This window comes from Mus musculus, chromosome 13 (assembly GCF_000001635.26).
Source record: "Mus musculus strain C57BL/6J chromosome 13, GRCm38.p6 C57BL/6J".
Taxonomy (NCBI): Eukaryota; Metazoa; Chordata; class Mammalia; order Rodentia; family Muridae; genus Mus; species Mus musculus.
This window is the reverse complement of record NC_000079.6, coordinates 58,568,974-58,587,278: the sequence shown is the minus strand read 5'-3', so window position 1 is coordinate 58,587,278 and position 18,305 is coordinate 58,568,974. Positions and strand designations below refer to the sequence as shown.

The 18,305-nt window shown below is 45.0% G+C and overlaps 1 protein-coding gene across 1 annotated transcript in view; it reads left to right on the top strand.

Moving 5' to 3' along the window:
- Slc28a3 (solute carrier family 28 (sodium-coupled nucleoside transporter), member 3) overlaps positions 1–18,305 on the top strand; it is a 57,571-nt gene that overhangs the window by 23,599 nt on the left and 15,667 nt on the right. Inside the window, exons 3-11 of the mRNA NM_022317.3 lie at positions 4,580–4,665; positions 6,673–6,764; positions 8,685–8,874; positions 10,410–10,554; positions 12,925–13,038; positions 13,758–13,835; positions 14,642–14,722; positions 15,754–15,834; positions 17,877–18,002. Coding sequence (NP_071712.3) covers positions 4,580–4,665; positions 6,673–6,764; positions 8,685–8,874; positions 10,410–10,554; positions 12,925–13,038; positions 13,758–13,835; positions 14,642–14,722; positions 15,754–15,834; positions 17,877–18,002 — 993 coding nt within the window. The remainder of the gene's footprint in view (positions 1–4,579; positions 4,666–6,672; positions 6,765–8,684; positions 8,875–10,409; positions 10,555–12,924; positions 13,039–13,757; positions 13,836–14,641; positions 14,723–15,753; positions 15,835–17,876; positions 18,003–18,305) is intronic.

Below are 18,305 nucleotides of genomic sequence, written 5' to 3'. Positions count from 1 at the left end.
AAACTAGTCCACATGAAAACCGTGCCTACGGTGGCTTTTATTCATAATCAGAAAACTCTGGAAGCATCTGAGATACCCACCCGTAAAACTGAAAAAAAAAAACCACAATCAGACCAGATAGGGCAATATTTTTCAGAGCTAGAAAGAAGCAAACAACAAGGTCATAAACAGGACTCAAGGAACCACACGTGCATATTATGGAGTGAAAGAATCCAGTTTATGATGGGGGCAACCCTGTACCATGCCAGTAGCATCATCCTGAGGAGAAAAAGGCAAAACCTTAGAGAGATGAAGAGATAGTGGTTTCCAGGGCTCAGAGAGGAAGTTGGGGTGAGCATCGGGACTCTCAGGGCGCTGTAAGCACTCTGAACAACACTATGGAGGTGAAGATCCAAACATAGATTTGAGCACACTAGAAAACGACCTTTGGGCCGGGCGTGGTGGCGCATGCCTTTAGTCCCAGCACTTGGGAGGCAGAGGCAGGCGGATTTCTGAGTTCGAGGCCAGCCTGGACTACAAAGTGAATTCCAGGACAGCCAGGGCTACACAGAGAAACCCTGTCTCGAAAAACCAAAAAAAAAAAAAAAAAAAAAAAAAAAAAAAAAAGAAAGAAAGAAAGAAAATGACCTTTCTATTAGGGTTCTCTATGGGGATAGAACTTATAAAATGAATATATGGGGGTGGAGCGGTATTAGACTGGGTTACAGGCTCTGGGCCAGCTAGTCCAATGATGCTGTCTACCAAGGGAAAGTCTAAGAATCCAGCAGTTGTTCAATCCCGGAAGCTGGATGTCTCAGCTGGTCTCCAGTGTACACTGGAACCCTGAGGAAGTAGGCTCAAGGCCAGTGAAGGGATGGGTTTGCTAGAGAGAGCCAGAGCAAGCAGGCAAAGAGCAAGCTTCCTTCTTCCTTGCCCTTTAAGTTGGCTGCCAGCAGAAGGTGTGGCCCAGACTTAAGGTGGATCTTCCCACTTCCAAAGATTCAGATTAAAACTGGGTCTTCCCACTTCAAATAGTTTAATTAAGAAGAAGAAAAAAAAATCCCTCATGGTAGACAGAGCCACTTGGGTTTCTAGATGTAATAAGCTGATGGTCAAGAGCACACGTCACAACCATGGAGGGAAATGATGGGACCTGTGTGGTCATCAATGTAGTAGGTTCATCTGAGGTAACAAGTGGAGGATGTGGGCAGCAAAGGATGGACCGTGTGAGGATGTATGGGAAGCCTCCATGTTTACAGCTTGTTTTTGCTACAGTTGCTCTCAATTGTTTGACAAAAGAACAAAGCAAAACTTCCTATTTCACAGCTGTAACACGAGTGTGCAGGCCAATCAGCAGTGGCTTTGGCAGCGATGGGGTTTGGGCGATGCTGAACGAGGACACTCAGCGGGAATGCACACAGAGGCCTGTGCAGGGGGCTGAGCAGGCAGCGGTGGTGAGCAGGTGGTGGCGCGGAATGGAAATGTACAGAGTCCCGTACTGACTGGGAGATGATAACAGAGTTGAGGGTGATTTGGGTGTCTGTACTGGCTATTTTTGTGTCAACTTGACACAGCTGGAGTTATCATAGAGAAAGGAGCTTCAGTTGAGGAAATGCCTCCATGAGATACAACTGTAAGGCATTTTCTCAATTAGTGATCAAGGGGGAAAGGCCCCTTGTGGGTGAGACCATCTCTGGGCTGGTAGTCTTGGGTTCTATAAGAAAGCAGGCTGAGCAAGCCAGGTGAGGCAAGCCAGTAAAGAACATCCCTCCATGGCCTCTGCATTGGCTCCTGCTTCCTGACCTGCTTGAGTTCCAGTCCTGACTTCCTTGGTGATGAACAGCAGTATGGAAGTGTAAGCCGAATAAACCCTTTCCTCCCCAACTTGCTTCTTGGTCATGATGTTTGTGCAGGAATAGAAACCCTGACTAAGACAAATTGGTACCAGAAGTGGGGTATTCCTGTGACGACCTGACCATGTTTTGGGGAGGACTGTGAAAGGACTTTGGAACTTTGGGCTTGAAGATCCATCCGTTGTTAAGAGCTCTGTCAGATGTTGTGTAGGAGCTTGGAAGATAATGTTGAGAACAGTGCAGAAGATGGAGGCCTGGCTTGTGAAGTTTCAGAGGGAAAATTAAAGACTCTTTTCAGGGACATTGCTATTTTGGAGTTTGATTATTCTGTGGTTCTGGTTAGCTGGGACTGAAGAATCAGTTGTGATTAACAAGATACCAGAACTACTAAAGCAAAACATTTGCATTACTGGGACTATTGATGCTGGTTAGCTGGAGCTAAGAAATTAGCGGTGATTAAGAAGAGACCAGCATCATTGAGGTGACAACTTCTGGGAAGTGTTTTCTGAAAGCACAAAGAGGCTGTGTTCCAGAGATGGCCAAGGTTGTACTCCTGCTGTAGCAGGACTTGGTAATATGTAAGGGTCACCTAGGTGGTACTGGTTTTGAAGGCATGAAGGGGTCACGCAAAGCAGCTGAGGCTCGGCACTGTGAGAGGCCATGGAAGGCCATTGGTGAGGGTGCAGCCTCAGTTGCAAATGAAGGCCCAGGACTGAAGGGGTCATGCAGTGTTTTGGAGATGCCAGTACCATGAGATGACCACCAAGAGCAGCAGCAGCAATGGAGTACAGGCATCTGGAGCCTAGAGGATGATGTGTGTGCTACAAAGGGCATGGCTGGAGAAGTGACCCAAGCCCTTGGAGGAGCCCAGAAGATCGTGAGTTGGATCCCAGACATTGGACGGTTGGAGATTGACTTTTGCTTTTGATTGTGACTGTGCCCTGATATTTTCCCTCTTGAAGGAAGAAACTGTTTTAGGGGAGCCCACAGTTGAGACTTTTAATTGTAAAAAGACTTTGAATTTTAAAAGAGATGGATATTTTAAAGAGATTGAAAATTTAAGAATATGTAAAGACTGTGGGACTTTTAAAGTTATTTAGATCTTGGGGATGAATAAGATTGTAAGGGTTGAGGCTTACTAGTGAAGTTTTTGTGTGTCAAGTTGACAAGGGGTCAATTGTACTGGCTATTTTTGTGTCAACTTGACACAGCTGGAGTTATCATAGAGAAAGGAGCTTCAGTTGAGGAAATGCCTCCATGAGATACAACTGTAAGGCATTTTCTCAATTAGTGATCAAGGGGGAAAAGCCCCTTGTGGGTGGGACCATCTCTGGGCTGGTAGTCTTGGGTTCTATAAGAAAGCAAGCTGAGCAAGCCAGGTGAGGGAAGCCAGTAAAGAACATCCCTCCATGGCCTCTGCATTGGCTCCTGCTTCCTGACCTGCTTGAGTTCCAGTCCTGACTTCCTTGGTGATGAACAGCAGTATGGAAGTGTAAGCCGAATAAATCCTTTCCTCCCCAACTTGCTTCTTGGTCATGATGTTTGTGCAGGAATAGAAACCCTGACTAAGACAGTGTCCATTTTAAAAGATAAGAAGGAATTAAATGGGGCTGGAGAGATGGCTCAGTGGTTAAGAGCGCATTGAGAACAATCATTTAAATCAAATATTTACCAAATTGTTGGCCAAGCAGCATATATATGGACAAGGAGCTGGAGAGATGGATAAAGTAAAATAAAAATAAGTAAAACTTTTTAAAAGAAGATGTAAGTGGCAGACTCACCTCTAACCTGACTGTGGTATCTGGACCTTGAACTCAGCCTCTTTTCTTATGGTTCATGCCTTCCTAGTTCTTGAGGGTCAGTCTAAAAAACACAGATGACCAAAGGCAGAAAGAATAGTGTCTGTCTTTGGCGTGCTATGGGACACGTCCTCTTTGATATCTTTTGGGGTCCAATGTTTTAAGCGCAGAGGATCAGGGGTCATTCTGCATATGGCAGAAAACATCAGTAGATCTCCAGGAGTGTTCAAAGCCAGTGGGCACCTAAACACTCCCAGCTACATACAATGGCAGCTTCACTAGCTGAAAAATTGTGGGATTGAGAGAGGGGGCTAGCCTGGAAACAGGATAGGTCATGGATATTTGGGAGAAAGCTCATACTGGTCCCAGAAGAAAATTGCCAATGAAAAGTGACTCTGATGCAGGCACTTAAGTCATCAGGGCAAGGGCAGTGCTCCCAGTTGAGAGGATGTGAGTCCCAAGGGAGTCTGTTAGCTCTTGAAGGATGAGGCAAGTGTTCATATCTGTAAGCCAAGCCTCAGTTTGGTTTCAGGCTCTGGAAATGGGCTGGTTCAACGTAAAGGGAGAATCAGACAGCCCTTGCTTTGAACTTCATTTAGCCCTTCCCAAAAAAGCAGAGAGCTGGTGTCTGGTGTTGACCGGTTGCAACAGAAACTGGAACAAAAATCAGAAATGCAAACAAATTGCCTTTTCAAAAAACAATGCAAAAAGATGGCAATCGAGAATGTCAAAGGCTTCTCTGGGAGAAAGAACACAAGTGTGGCCCCGGATTTCTATTATAAAAGGAAAAAATTGTCCATGAAGTAGAAAAAGGAAGCCGTTTCTTGCATAATAATTTAAGAGAGAGTTTTGAACGTTGGTTGCTTGCTTGAACCCTGAGCAGTGGATTCCAGAGTTCATAACACCCAGGTTCTCATTATTGTCTTTGTTCCGATGTTTGATCTGCAGGACGACAGGCAGATCACGATTGAACAGGAGCCTCTAGGAAACAAAGAAGACCCAGAGGATGATAGCGAAGATGAGCATCAGAAAGGGTACAGCGGTACCTACCCCGTCGTGTGGTTTATCCTATGTTTTGTCTTTTTGCTTTATTCTCTTCTGTTCTTAAATTTTACTATGCTTCATTAGAAACTGTCACCACCTCCAGTGCCACCCACCCACCCAGTGCCACTTGGAAAAAAAGTAATGGCCTTTTAGGGTGATGAATGTGGTCAATTTGAAACAATGTTGTTCTCAGAACCTCGAATTTATTTTTACATTCACCCAGGACAGTCTTCTCATTAAAGGTATAAATTACCTACTAATGGCTCCAATCCATACATAAGGAGTCAATTTATCTTCCCCATATCTATCAATGGCAATTGATTTCTCAAAACCTACATTAAATCTCAGAAAACTGGACCAAGGAGATGGCTCAGACCATAAAGGCACTTGATTCCAGGCCTGCTGATCTGACTTCCATCCCCAGGTCATACCTGCCGGAGGAGAGTACCTACTACTGAAAGCTGTCCTCGGACTTCCCCATTTGTTCTGCAAACACTCATGTTCACACATATACATACAAAATAAGGACATGTGGTAAAATTTTATAAACTGTTGCCTTTATTATCTTGTGGCCTTGATTTATTCTAAGTTTTTACAGTCGCTAAAACAGAAGAGCCAGGAGGCGTGTGCTTGGCAGGGTCTGCTCTCTAGCCCAGGCTGACCCTTTTAACTTGCCTTTACCACCCTCTTGCCTGCTCTCAAATGCTGGGGCTATAAGTGTGAGCCATCATACGTGGATGAAGCAATATCACTAACTTGATTTCGGGTTAGTACAAGCAAAGGCAGTCTACTTGAAAGTGAAGAGTCTGGAATTTCTGATACTTTATCATAATACGCATGTCCATTTTCTAAATTCCTATGTAAATTTTTACTTAAATTTCTATATCTCTAAAGAAGTTTATAAAGAATTATCTATTTTTTTTAGTGTAAGTGTGTTTTATCTGCATGTATGTCTGTGCACCATGTATATAATCCGGTGCCAGTGGAGGCCAAAGGAAGCCATCGGATCCCCTGGAGTTGGGACTGTAGATGGTTGTGAGCCACCACTCGGGTGCCAGGAATCACACCTAGGTCCTCTTCAGGAGTGCTGTGCGCTCCTCACCGACCATCCCCAGCCCCTGAGGAACTTTTTATTCTTAGGCATCAGAATAATGTCTCTCGAAAATCAGAATTGGGGCTTAGAGGTCTTGACATGTGAATACCATCAAGAACTCTTGCCAGGCTGCATCCTTCATTTATTTTATGAGGCTCTGACCCAGGGTTGAGAAGGTCTCTGGAGGCATCATGTGTCTCTGGGGCTTCACTAATGGTCACGGCACTGAAGCAATCACCAGTGGGTTGAGTTTGTTCAGCCTGGACAACCAAACAAAGCAAGTCTATGCAGTGACTTTGCTTCATAGGGCCAGGTTACTGCAATGAATTACATACACACTTTCCCTGCCACTATAAGATAAGAGCTGAAGAAGCCAATGCGCAGCAGATGAAGGTCTGCTAAAAGTGGCTCTTTATCATGGCTGCTAACACAACAAAACAGTATCTCTTCAACTGAGAAAAATTCGTTATTGGCTTTTCTTTTCCTGAATTAGACCCCAAGAAACGTAGTCTTTACCACACTCTGATTCTCCTAGTATCTCCTAGGGTAGTGTTTCAGATTCTCAGTACACATCCTCACTCATCCTTCTAGTCGTGAATGAGTCCCATGGTAACAATGTATTGTATATGTGATACACTCTGAGGCCCTCCTCTCAGAATCCCTACCCTGCCTGTGGTTTATTAGTTAGTTACTGCTATCCGCCTCAGAGCTAGGCCACTCGTTCAGTGGCCAATCCAAGTTATGACCAGTGTCCAGCTAAAATGAACATCCCATTTATGCTTTGGCTTCAGAAACAACAGCAAACATGGCTTCTTTACAGGACCTAACCCGGGCTTCACAGGCCAGGTACTTCATGCTGTGGTATTCTGTTCACCTCTGTGGCCTGTTTGCTTTTATGTTGCAGGTTCTTGGAGAGGAAGTATGATACAATTTGTGAGTTTTGTAGAAAGCACAGAGTTGTTCTCCGAAGCACCATCTGGGCCGTTTTACTGACAGGTAAATACCAAAGGGCTGTGGGAAGACTATTGTCTTTCCTTGGGGTCTTTTAAACGTTACTTTCTATGGAAAGAAAGAAATCTCCTCTTCCTCTGGGCCTCACACACTTACCCGGAGAAGAGCTGGAGTGGATCAAGAAACCCTGGTCAGGTGATGGTGGCACATGCCTTTAATCCCAGCACTTGGGAGGCAGAGGCAGGCGGATTTCTGAGTTCGGGGCCAGCCTGGTCTACAAAGTAAATTCCAGGACAGTCAGGGCTATACAGAGAAACCCTGTCTCAAAAAAGAAAAAAAAAAGAAAGAAACCCTGGAGGGAAAGCCTACACAGCCTGCTACCCTGCCTTGTTTATGAGGTCAACCAGTAATTTCTTTTTTAAGTCACTTACTGTCTTAGTCCATTTTCTGTTGCTATAACTGAATACTGCAGGCTCAATCACAGATGTTTATCCAGGTCCTGGAACAGGGAAGTCTAAGACCAAGGTGCCAGCCTCATCGAGGGCCTTCTACTCCATCAAATCACAGGGGCAGGGTGTGTGTGTGTGTCTTTGAAGCATTAGATAGCCCAGGCTAACCCATGTCTCTATTTCTCTGTTTTTGAAGCCACTAGTAATATCATGGTGGCCGTCTACCCTCAGGACCTCATTCAATTGCAATTACTTCCTCAAAGCCCACCTCTGCTACCATCATAATATGGATGTGGGGATTAAGTTTCCAACACAGGAGCTTCAGAGGGGGCTCATGAAAGAAAACACCTTGGCTAATGCAAATCCAGACTACTTGGGCAACTGGCAGACTTCATGATACAAAGTTAAACATGAACAAACATTAATATGGGATCGAATACAGGACAAAACTCAGGACCTTCTGGCCCAAACTTTAGCCTACGGTCACATGAGAATGTACCCTGATTTTTTTTCTGTTTTCTCAAAGTAAAGGGTTTCAAAGCACATTGTAAAAAAATAAAAAGCAAAAACAAAAATAAAACAAAACAAATTGGCTGTAAAATGTGAACCTTCCCTCTCAAGCCCATAGACATTCGAATAAGAAGGCTGCACTGCCAAAGCCAAGAATCGTGTTGATGTTCAACAGCTGGAACAGCAACAGCAAGGCTCGGCCTTCTTCCCTCTAGTAGGCCACAGAGTCTTAGGTCTGGCCATATTGGACCTTCAACATTGTAAAAAAAATATAATCGCAGATAGTATGTGGGTAGAAAGGTGTGTCTGCATTGCAATTCTACTTGACTGGAGGATACAAGTGCACACACACACACAAAAACCACCATGAGCTTGCCACCCCCTAGTAATAGGCCAGACCTAACCTGCAGGCCGTTTGCTGGCTTTTTAGAATAAGAAGCTTTCCTTCCTTCCTTCCTTCCTTCCTTCCTTCCTTCCTTCCTTCCTTCCTTCCTTCCCTTTTTGAGACAGAGTCTTACTGTATAGCTCCTGGTATCCTCGAACTCACTATGTAGACCAGACTGGCCTTGAACTCACAGAGATATGCCAATCTCTGTCTCCTAAGTGCTGGGATTAAATGTACTAATACCTGGTATTCTTATCTTAAATTGTGTTCTTTAAATGCAGCCAAGTGTGAGGATGCAGAACTTAGATGATACTAAAAAAGAAAGGGAGGGAGGGAGAGAGGGAGGGAGGGAGGGAAGGAGGGAGGGAGGAAGGAAGGAAGGAAGGAAGGAAGGAAGGAAGGAAGGAAGGAAGGAAGGAAGGATCTTTTTCTCCATCGTGGTGAAATCTTAGGGACTTCTTTGAAAGAAAAGCAAAAGCTAGAGAAGTTAGAACCTACACCAAGCACCCCTGCATCCAGCACGTGCCTGCCTAAGCCTCCCCTTGCCGGAGTCAGACCAGGCTGGAAGCCCAGATCCACTGGTTTGGGGATACCGAGCATCTGAATTTGCCTCCTGGACAGGTTTCCTGGCCCTGGTGATTGCAGCCTGTGCGATAAACTTCCACAGAGCCCTTCCTCTTTTTGTGATCACCTTGGTGACCATCTTCTTTGTCATCTGGGATCACTTGATGGCCAAATATGAACAGCGAATAGATGATTTCCTGTCTCCTGGCAGAAGGCTTCTCGACAGGCATTGGTTCTGGCTGAAATGGTAAATACATTTCTCCTACTGCAGGGGTGGGATGTTGGCTCTCTGTACTGTTCCAAAAATGTGTTCTAAAATCCCATTCTCATTTATGGGATATTGATATGTGCAATAACCACAATAGTACCATTATAGTACCTCCATTTTATGAATGAGACCAGGATGAGATAATGAATCACTTAAAAATTATTCAAGTGTCACAAGAAGCCCCTTATCTGAGGTGCTGGTAAAAGTCCAAAGACAATCTGCTCATCTGCATATCTGTGTTACAAAGACACCTAGATACCTACATACAGGACAAGACATAGGATAAAGTAGTGTTTTAGTCACGCAGCAAGGGTTTGTTGATGCAAGGAGATCATTATCAATTAGTAATGTCTGTCCTGCCCCAGGTCAGAGAACAGCTCAAGATGCCATGTGGTTTCAGTGCTGACTTAAAGATTGGCTCATAAGTACAAGACAGCAAAGGTTGCTGACAGTGTGAGCTTGCATTTTTTTCTAACTTCTTTCTTTTTATATAGCCATGCATTATCTCACTAAATTCATCTGCAAAATGGAAATCATGGATTATATTTGATCTTGAATATGTTTTGTTTCACTTATTTATTATTAGTTGCTTATTTATATTTTTCAAACAGGAAATAAAGACCAAGATGAAATGACACCTCAGTTTTGTTTGGGTTGTTTGTGTCTGTGTGTGTGTATGTGTGACTGTGTGTGTGTATATGTGAGTGTGTGAGATGTTCCTTCCATCCCTGGCTAGAGAAAACCCAGCCAAATGTCCCCTTTTCTTTCACCTGATGTATTGACTCTAGATTTGCCTCAAAGCCAGCACCAAGATGAGGGCAAGAATAGACCTGACTTGAGAAAGGGCTTCCTGTTCATAGAACCTGCTCCCTGGGAACCTGACTCCCCCTTGAAGGAACCCACATCTTACAATGGCCCCCAGGGATTTTCTTTGGCCTCTCACTGTGGATTCTCCTCTCCTTAGAAATGGTCCTATTGAATGGTCCCAGGGGCTGGTTCTCTCCGCTGTGAAGCACACGGTTTACCCTGGACACTTCACCCATGTTCAGTCCAGTTCATCAGGATAGCGAAATCACCACACAGCAGCCTCCCTAGCTTGGCCATCAAAGCCGTGAATCAGCCTATCACATCTACTAGACTCAGGAAGATAGGACCCGAAGTCTGATTTAACTCTGCTAAGGTCCCCCAATTACAGGAAATACATCCTCTCATGAAAGTAATACCATCCCAAAAAGGACAGAGAGGAAGGCTTGAAGATCCTTTAAGCAGAGACCAGGCATCCCTGTACAGACACCCTCTCTCCTCTCTGATGCTCATGTGCGTAGCCTTGGACTTGTTGAGGGTGGGAGCTAGGAGGTAAGAGGGACAGAGGTCCCAAGCTGTCTGAAGCACAGCTTCCTGGTTCTGGGGTATGTCATCTCCTCATTAGCAGTTTTCCTTTGTGTGTTTCATCCTCGATACGATATTCAAGTTGGCACAATAAAGGACCCGGCTCCCTCCTTCTGTCCTCACAGGGTGGTCTGGAGTTCATTGATCCTGGCGATTATTCTCTGGCTGTCTCTTGACACTGCCAAACTGGGCCAACAAAACTTGGTATCCTTTGGCGGACTCATCATGTACCTTATCCTGTTATTTCTGTTTTCCAAACATCCCACCAGAGTAAGTACAGACTGGCTGTGGGAGGCAGGGAAACCAAGACTTCAAAACAGTCACTGTGAAAGAATCTAACTATGCAAAATGTCCACCTCGTGCGAGTCCACAAGGGGTGAGGGTGCTTGTCTAGAGCTGTTTTGTTCTTAGTGATTTCCAGTTACACAAGTAACACGTCCCTCGTGTGCACCCCGGGTTCCATTACAAACACACGGGAAAGCTCATTCCTTTGACTCATATTCCCAGACGGTCCATTACTAGTATCTTATACCCAATCCTGCACTGTTTTAGTTTTGAGACAGGAGCTTATATATCCCAGGCTGGCCTCAAACTCGCTCAGGGATGCCCTCGAACTTCCAATCCTCCTGCTTCCTAAGTGCTGGAATTCTAAGCAAGTGCAGTTAATGGGGGGGGGGGGGGGCGGGGCTGCGGATTGACATAGGGATCTGCACACACTAACCAAGCCTTCCACTGAGCCACATCTCCAGCCTTCGACTTTGTGTTTCATGAAAATTCTATTTTAATTTGGGCTTTTTTATTCTCAGATTTGTCCTGTTACACTCTTGCCCCTTAGCATCAAATTCTCTTTCTCTCCTCCCCCTAACCCCCACCACCTCCTGCCTTTTATCAGCCTACAGCCCATGAGATGGGTATGAGTTATGAGACTGAAGCCGTTATCTGCAAATCATGACGGCAAGCTGTAGCAGTCCCTTCTGGCAAAGAGGGTGACCCACAGAAAAAGCATTCATCAGGGACCAACTTGACCTAATGCAATGGAGATTATTTGCCCTGCTCAGATCAACATCTCCATTCTACCAACCCAGAGTTTTTAAGCCATTCTTTTCTGCTTTGAGATTAAACGTAGATGACAGTACATTTCTTCTATCATCTTAGGTCTGCACTCAAGGTCATGGGCTCCCTTTATTGTGGAACAAGAGCCCCTCATCTGAGCCAAATCTCATCTAATTCACTTATAAATTGTCAGATAAACAACCTTTGAGCACAGAAAAATCAATTACAACCTTTCCATTTTCCAAGTGGAGAAATAGCTGTATGCGCAACATTTGCAATATGACCAGGTGTTTTGGAGACGACTCTCTGAGTCCCGGTCATTCATCAGGATTTTTGGTTTACCTTACTTTCTCAACTTTTCCACCCAGGTTCATAAAGAGTAAGTGCAGCCCTGGTTTTTTTTTTGTTTTTGTTTTTTTTTTTTAACAGTATGAGTCTATCTAAATATTCTCTGATGCCTCTCTTTGGAGTGAGTGGTGGTGGGTGGGCAGAGACTTGCAGCTGCCCAAGGCGTGATGGCTGAGGATCCAGCCCTAAATCAGATATTTAAAATATCTCCTTTAAGGCTCAGAGAGCACCGTGGAAAAGCAGAAGAAGAAGGCAGAATACAACCCCTGCGTGGAGTTTACCTGTATAGGGCCTCTCTTATTTTCACTTCCTGTTACTTTGATTAAAATACCCTGATAAAACCAACTTAAGGAAGAAAGGGCTCATTTGTCTGTGATTCTAGGGTATAGTCCATCACCGTGGGTGAGTTAAAGAGGTGGAAGCGTGACTCACGGAGGCCTGTTATTCCCAGTCTAGAGCAGAGAGCGATGAATTGTGCATCTGTGTTTGAACTCTTACACAGTTCAGGAGCTGCCGTGTAGGGAATGGTGCCACCCACAGTCCACAACCATCCCACTTCAACTAATGTAATAAAGATAATCCCTAACAAATACAACCACAGGTCGGCCTGGTCTCGATAACCCTTCACTGAGACCCAGATAGTTATTGGCGAGTCAAGTTCATGATTAAAACCTACAACCACAGGGTCCTATCTCTTACTCTTAGATTATGATCAGCTACTGATAAATTCTAGGAGGGGCAGAGTCATTGCCTTCTGTTATGCTTCCATTGTGCACCCATTACCAAACCCACCAGACTCCAAAGCCCCAGGTACACAGAGGACCCTGTTTATGAAGCAAAACAAACAGAAATCCGAGAAAGAGATTTGTAAGAATAAGAAAGGTAGGCAGGGCTGGGAGGGAAATAAGGCTAGAGAAGGAGAGTAGTCAGCGTGATTATATATACATGTATGAAATTGTCAAAGGACAAATTTAATTAATTAGAAAAAAAAATCTCTGAGGTTGTCTGCTTGGGCTTCCTCAGGGACACGTGAGAATGCTCCCAAGGGAAAACGCCCCCTTGGAAGTCTGTGGTCACCATTAACTTCCTAATAAGGTAGCTACAATCTAAAGGGGTCTGTTGCAATTTTTGAAAGCTTAGCCCCCCTGCACCCAGCGTTACTGTATATTTTGCTCATTTAAGCAGCATTCCAATGTTCTAGTTAGCGTGACATTTTATGGTCTCCGTCTTTCTCCACAGGTTTACTGGAGGCCTGTCTTTTGGGGAATTGGACTACAGTTTCTTCTTGGGCTCTTAATTCTAAGAACTAGGCCTGGATTTGTTGCTTTTGATTGGATGGGGAGACAAGTTCAGGTAAGCAGGTCAGATGAGAGCTGGTGAGGTGACAGGAAGGTCAGGAATTCAAAACCAGCCTTGGCTACAACCTGAGGCTCATGAGACCTTGGCTCAAAATAATAATAATTAATAATAACAATAACAATAATTCTTGCTTTTCTTTTCTTTGTACTTTTAACATTTGGATGTAGCCCTCAGGACATTTTAAATGTGGGTAGTTTATCTGTAATATTGTACCCTAATTTTAATTCCATGGCACAAATTAGGCTTGCCGCTTTGCTGCGCCTGTCAAACATGTTCATCTCTGTAGTCAATTAAGCTCGCCACTGCCCACTAGCTGTGTCGTCCATTGGACCACATCTTTATCCTTCCTACCCCATTATCCTGCCCAAGCGGTGCTGCACTTCTGAGATGGCTCCCCCAAACAGAGAAAGAGCCTCTCTCTGCATGTAGTGGTGACTAGGTTCATCCTTGTATAGCGCCTATGGCTTATTGGAGCCAACAACCCCAGCCAGTACAGGTCAGACGGAATGTCAGAAATGGCAGGAAGTCTGCCTGTAGGGATGACTTAAACCAAGATTCTCAGTATTCCTAACTTCCCAAGTCTGCTTACTGAATTTACTAGAGCTTCCCCAATCTCTCAGGGTGGCTCAGGTTCCTTCCTGTGGCTCATGGTGTGTGTAATGAGCTCTCTCTCTCTCTCTCTCTTTCTCTCTCTCTCTCTCTCTCTCGCTCAGACTTTCCTGGGGTACACTGATACTGGAGCCAGGTTTGTCTTTGGGGAAAAGTATACAGACCACTTCTTTGCATTTAAGGTAAGTCCAGATTTCTTTTCTATGCCCGCCTATTAAAATGAAAAGAACCCTGATGCTGAGACAAAGTGTGCTTTTAAGGGTATCATTAATAGAGATTTTTCTAAATTAGGCCTTGCACAAATTGTCCTGGCATGTTGCCTCTGACCAGTTAGCTAGGCAATAGTGGGGAAGGGTGAGGTAGGGCAGGGGCAGGCTCTGAGGAAGGACCTGTAACGTCAGTTATGGGCATCCCATGTCAATGACTTCATCTAATCTTTTTCCTTGATTTATTTTAATTAATGGGTATGAGTATTTTTTTGTATATATGTATATGCATCACACGCATGCAATAGCCACAGAGGCCAAAAGAGAGCTTTAACTCTCATCAAACTGGAGTTACAGGCAGTTACAGTTGTAACTGTGGCAGTGGTGAGCCGCAATGTAGACGCTGGGGACTGACCCAGGTCCCATGCAAGAGCAGCAAGTGCTCTTAACTGCTGAGCCATCTCTCCAGCCTGTGACTTCCTCTAACCATAACTACTTCCGAAGGCTATATTTCAGACACTGTCACCATGGCATTTGAGAGATATTAAAATATCCACCATGTGGACTTCTGGAGACACACTCAATCCAATGCAATAGAGAACTTAAGAGTCGGAGGCTGTCCAGCGGGCAGCTGCTGGCTGGATGACCCAGTCTTCTTGTACAGAGGACTTTGCTTCTATGATGATGTTCCTAGGGGCAGAAAGAAGGCAGAGGGGACGCTTACAGGAAGCTCACAGTACTGTCCGCACTGACTGGTGACCGCACTTGTGCCCCGCCCACAGATCCTGCCCATCGTGGTTTTCTTCAGCACCGTGATGTCTATGCTTTACTATCTGGGGCTGATGCAGTGGATCATCAGAAAGGTACTGGGATGTGAGGCTCTCTGTGGACCATGCAAAGTTCATTCAGGCTCAAAAGTCCTAACACCTGTGATTCAGACATTCACACCACACCTGTCTCTCTCCACAATGATTCTCTTTTTTTTTTTTCTTTTTCCTTTGTACACACTGTAGCTGTCCTCAGACACTCCAGAAGAGGGAGTCAGATCTCGTTACGGATGGTTGTGAGCCACCATGTGGTTTGCTGGGATTTGAACTCCTGACCTTTGGAAGAGCAGTCGGGTGCTCTTACCCACTGAGCCATCTCACCAGCCCTGATTCTCATCTGAGTCCTTAGATCCCAACCGGTGATCCTGCATGTGTCCATAGTGAGAATGTTACCTCAGGAACCTCCAAGGGGACTTTGATTGGCCAACCAAGTTACTTCTGCAGTGAGGGGACAAAGGTCAGATGCCGGGGGGAAGCAACACTGCTCTGTAGTAACAGCTTCCTGCGGGTACCCAAGGTCCTCCAGCCTCACAGGTAGTACAGAAATAGAAACGAGGTTGCTTCTGCTCTGGAGCGCGTTATTCAGGCATAAGATATTTTAAAAAGCAAGTTAGGCATAGTCTTGCTGCCCCTGCAATGGAGTCCTCACCGTCATCGTAGCTCAAATTGGCTAGAGAGATGGCTCAGCTGCTAAGAACACCTCTGCCCTACCTGAATTCAGGTCCCATTGCTCACAACCAGTGCCTCGAAATCGACTCCACTGACATCCTCTTCTGGCCTTGCAGACACCTCCATACACATGGCCTACAGCCACACAAAAGCACACACACACCTTAGTAGAGAGTACGGTAGGAGCATCAGGCAAAGCACATGCCTAGAAAGCAAAACCCGATCCTCTTCAAGGGCACCTTGCAACATTTCTGACTTCCCTTTAGATTCCACCCCTTAAAGGCCACCACCTCCTAGTAACACTGAGGCAGAGGAGCTAGTTTTTTTTTTTTAGCTGACCTTTAAGTCTTTGTTATGTAAACGGTTCTCTGCTGACTTTATCCTTTTCTTCCTTTTAGGTCGGGTGGCTAATGCTTGTCACGATGGGGTCATCTCCCATTGAGTCTGTAGTTGCTGCTGGCAACATATTTATTGGGCAAGTAAGTTGTAATAACAGAAGACAAGCAAAGCAAACTGCTTGCTGCAGATGGGGATGCTCTCTTTCCAAAACTGGTGATGAGGTCCCTGTGGATGCATTATCTCATTAGGGTAGAGTGAAGAGTGTAAAATAAGAAATCCTTAGTACTCTGTATGTATGTATGTATGTATGTGCATACATGTGAGCATGTGTGTATGTGTGTATATACTTGCGAATGTGAATGTATGCATGTGCATGCCTGTGGCTATATGTGTGTATACATGCATGTGTGCATACATGTGAGCATGTGTGTGTCCATGTATGCATGTATGTGTATGTTCATGTGTGCACACATGTGTGTACATGCATGGATATGTGTGCATATATGTGAATGTGTGCACATGAGTGTGTGTACATGCATGTGTGCATACATGTGAACATGTGTGTGTATGTGCATGTGTGTGTCCGTCCAGGAAAAGAGGATGAGGTTGGGGAGGAAGGTTATTTTAGTATGGAACTGAGTTATTGAAAGCTCAGAGAAAGAACACCATTATTTTGCCAAGTCACAATGCATCTCATGTACACATTCTCCAGTAACCTTCTCTCCATTATTGAGGCCTTCGGTCAACTCTGCTGTGGCTAGCAGCTATTCAGCTCGAATGAGTGCACTGTACTCACGCTGGAGAGAGTGAGTAGGGTACCTCACATGCTTCATAGCAACGCTGTGATGATGAAGGAGACAAAGAAAAGCCACCCAACCAAGAATCCTACAGGCACAGACACATGCCTTGTCCAGCCTCATCCAGCTGCCCCCCCTCCCCTGAGCCTGCACAAACACTTTCTGATGCTTTTCCACCCGTGATACATAAGCTTTCAGGTCACTGTGTCACTTCCCCAGCTCATGGGATGGTTACATACCGTTTTGTTTGAGGCCCAGTTCAAGCAAAGAAATATGACCCCTCAAAACTGGAGCAACCCCAAGGAACACATAGGTCAGGAATGCAATAAGCCACACAGCTTGGGGGACACATAGCTTCAGGGAAGACGGAATTGCCCAATGAGGCCACAGAGCAGTGCTGCCAGAAAAGCTGCCCAACTCAAAGACAAACTCATGCCACAGAAAAATACACAACCCCAAATCCCAGGCTTACAACTACTGGAGGCAGGCTGAGCCTTCTCCGTAAGGCTGGCTCACCAGCCTAAAGCAGTCTTTAGTGTGTACAGTGGTAATTCGGCCTTCCCTAGGAGTTGAAATTATAATAATTATAATCATAAAATCTCTCAGGACTAATTAAGGCACCATCTCTAGATGATTGCTGGTACCTGCAGGGTAAAAGGTCTCACATACCGGGCTCCCATTCAGTGTATAAATTGAGGCTCAACACATTCAATCTCACAGAACAATTAGAAATAATGAGCAGAAAATTGTAAGATTGCACGCATGTGTCTGTGGCACTAGATTTGATAGTTAATATGCCCAAAGTGCTTCTATTACCGGTGGAGAGCCCCATGTTTCGAGCCACCCGCCCTCCCCAGTGCAACTCAAGCCTTTCCCACTATACCCTGGCTGACATGAAAGGACCTATGGGTGCCTCTCCTATTCTTTGTTCTATAATGGTCTCTATTTCCACAAAACATGTATGTGTCTGTCAAGGTCAGCTTGAAAGATGCAAAGTCATAGCAGTTTGGAAATCCCATCTATAAGGCCAGACAATGCTCAGCTAACCCTCAAGAGAGCCTTCCAAGTTCTGTTAGCATCCAGCCCAAAGCTAGGTTGAGGACTGTTTGAACAGCCTCACACATTACAAATTTGCACACACTGATAGAGAGTTTACTTTGATTTTGAATGCAGGAACCCCAAGGAGTGGGTACCAGAACTAACTAGAAAGCTATCAAAGTACGGACACAGTGGGGCACCTTTAGAATTTCCAATTCCACTTGGAGACTTTGTGTTTCCAGAGGTCCTGTGACTGCCAGACAAGATCTGAGAGTCACTCTAGCAACTGCATTAGAGACACAAGGTTAGGCATTTAAAAGGTAACAACATTTAATGTTTGTCTCCAGACAGAGTCTCCACTACTGGTCCAACCATATTTACCACACGTCACCAAGTCGGAACTCCATACCATCATGACAGCTGGCTTTGCCACGATTGCTGGAAGTGTATTGGGCGCATATATCTCTTTTGGGGTAAGAAGGTTTGGAACATAAGTCAACGTGAATTCAATCTCCAAATTCCTAATTTTTTAATATTTTATTAGGTATTTTCCTCATTTACATTTCCAATGCTATCCCAAAAGTCCCCCATACCCTCCCCCCCCCACTCCCCTACCCACCCACTCCCACTTTTTGGCCCTGGCATTCCCCTGTACTGGGGCATATAAAGTTTGCAAGTTTGGGCCTCTCTTTCCAGTGATGGCCGACTAGGCCATCTTTTGATACATATGCAGCTAGAGTCAAGGGCTCTGGGGTACTGGTTAGTTCATAATGTTG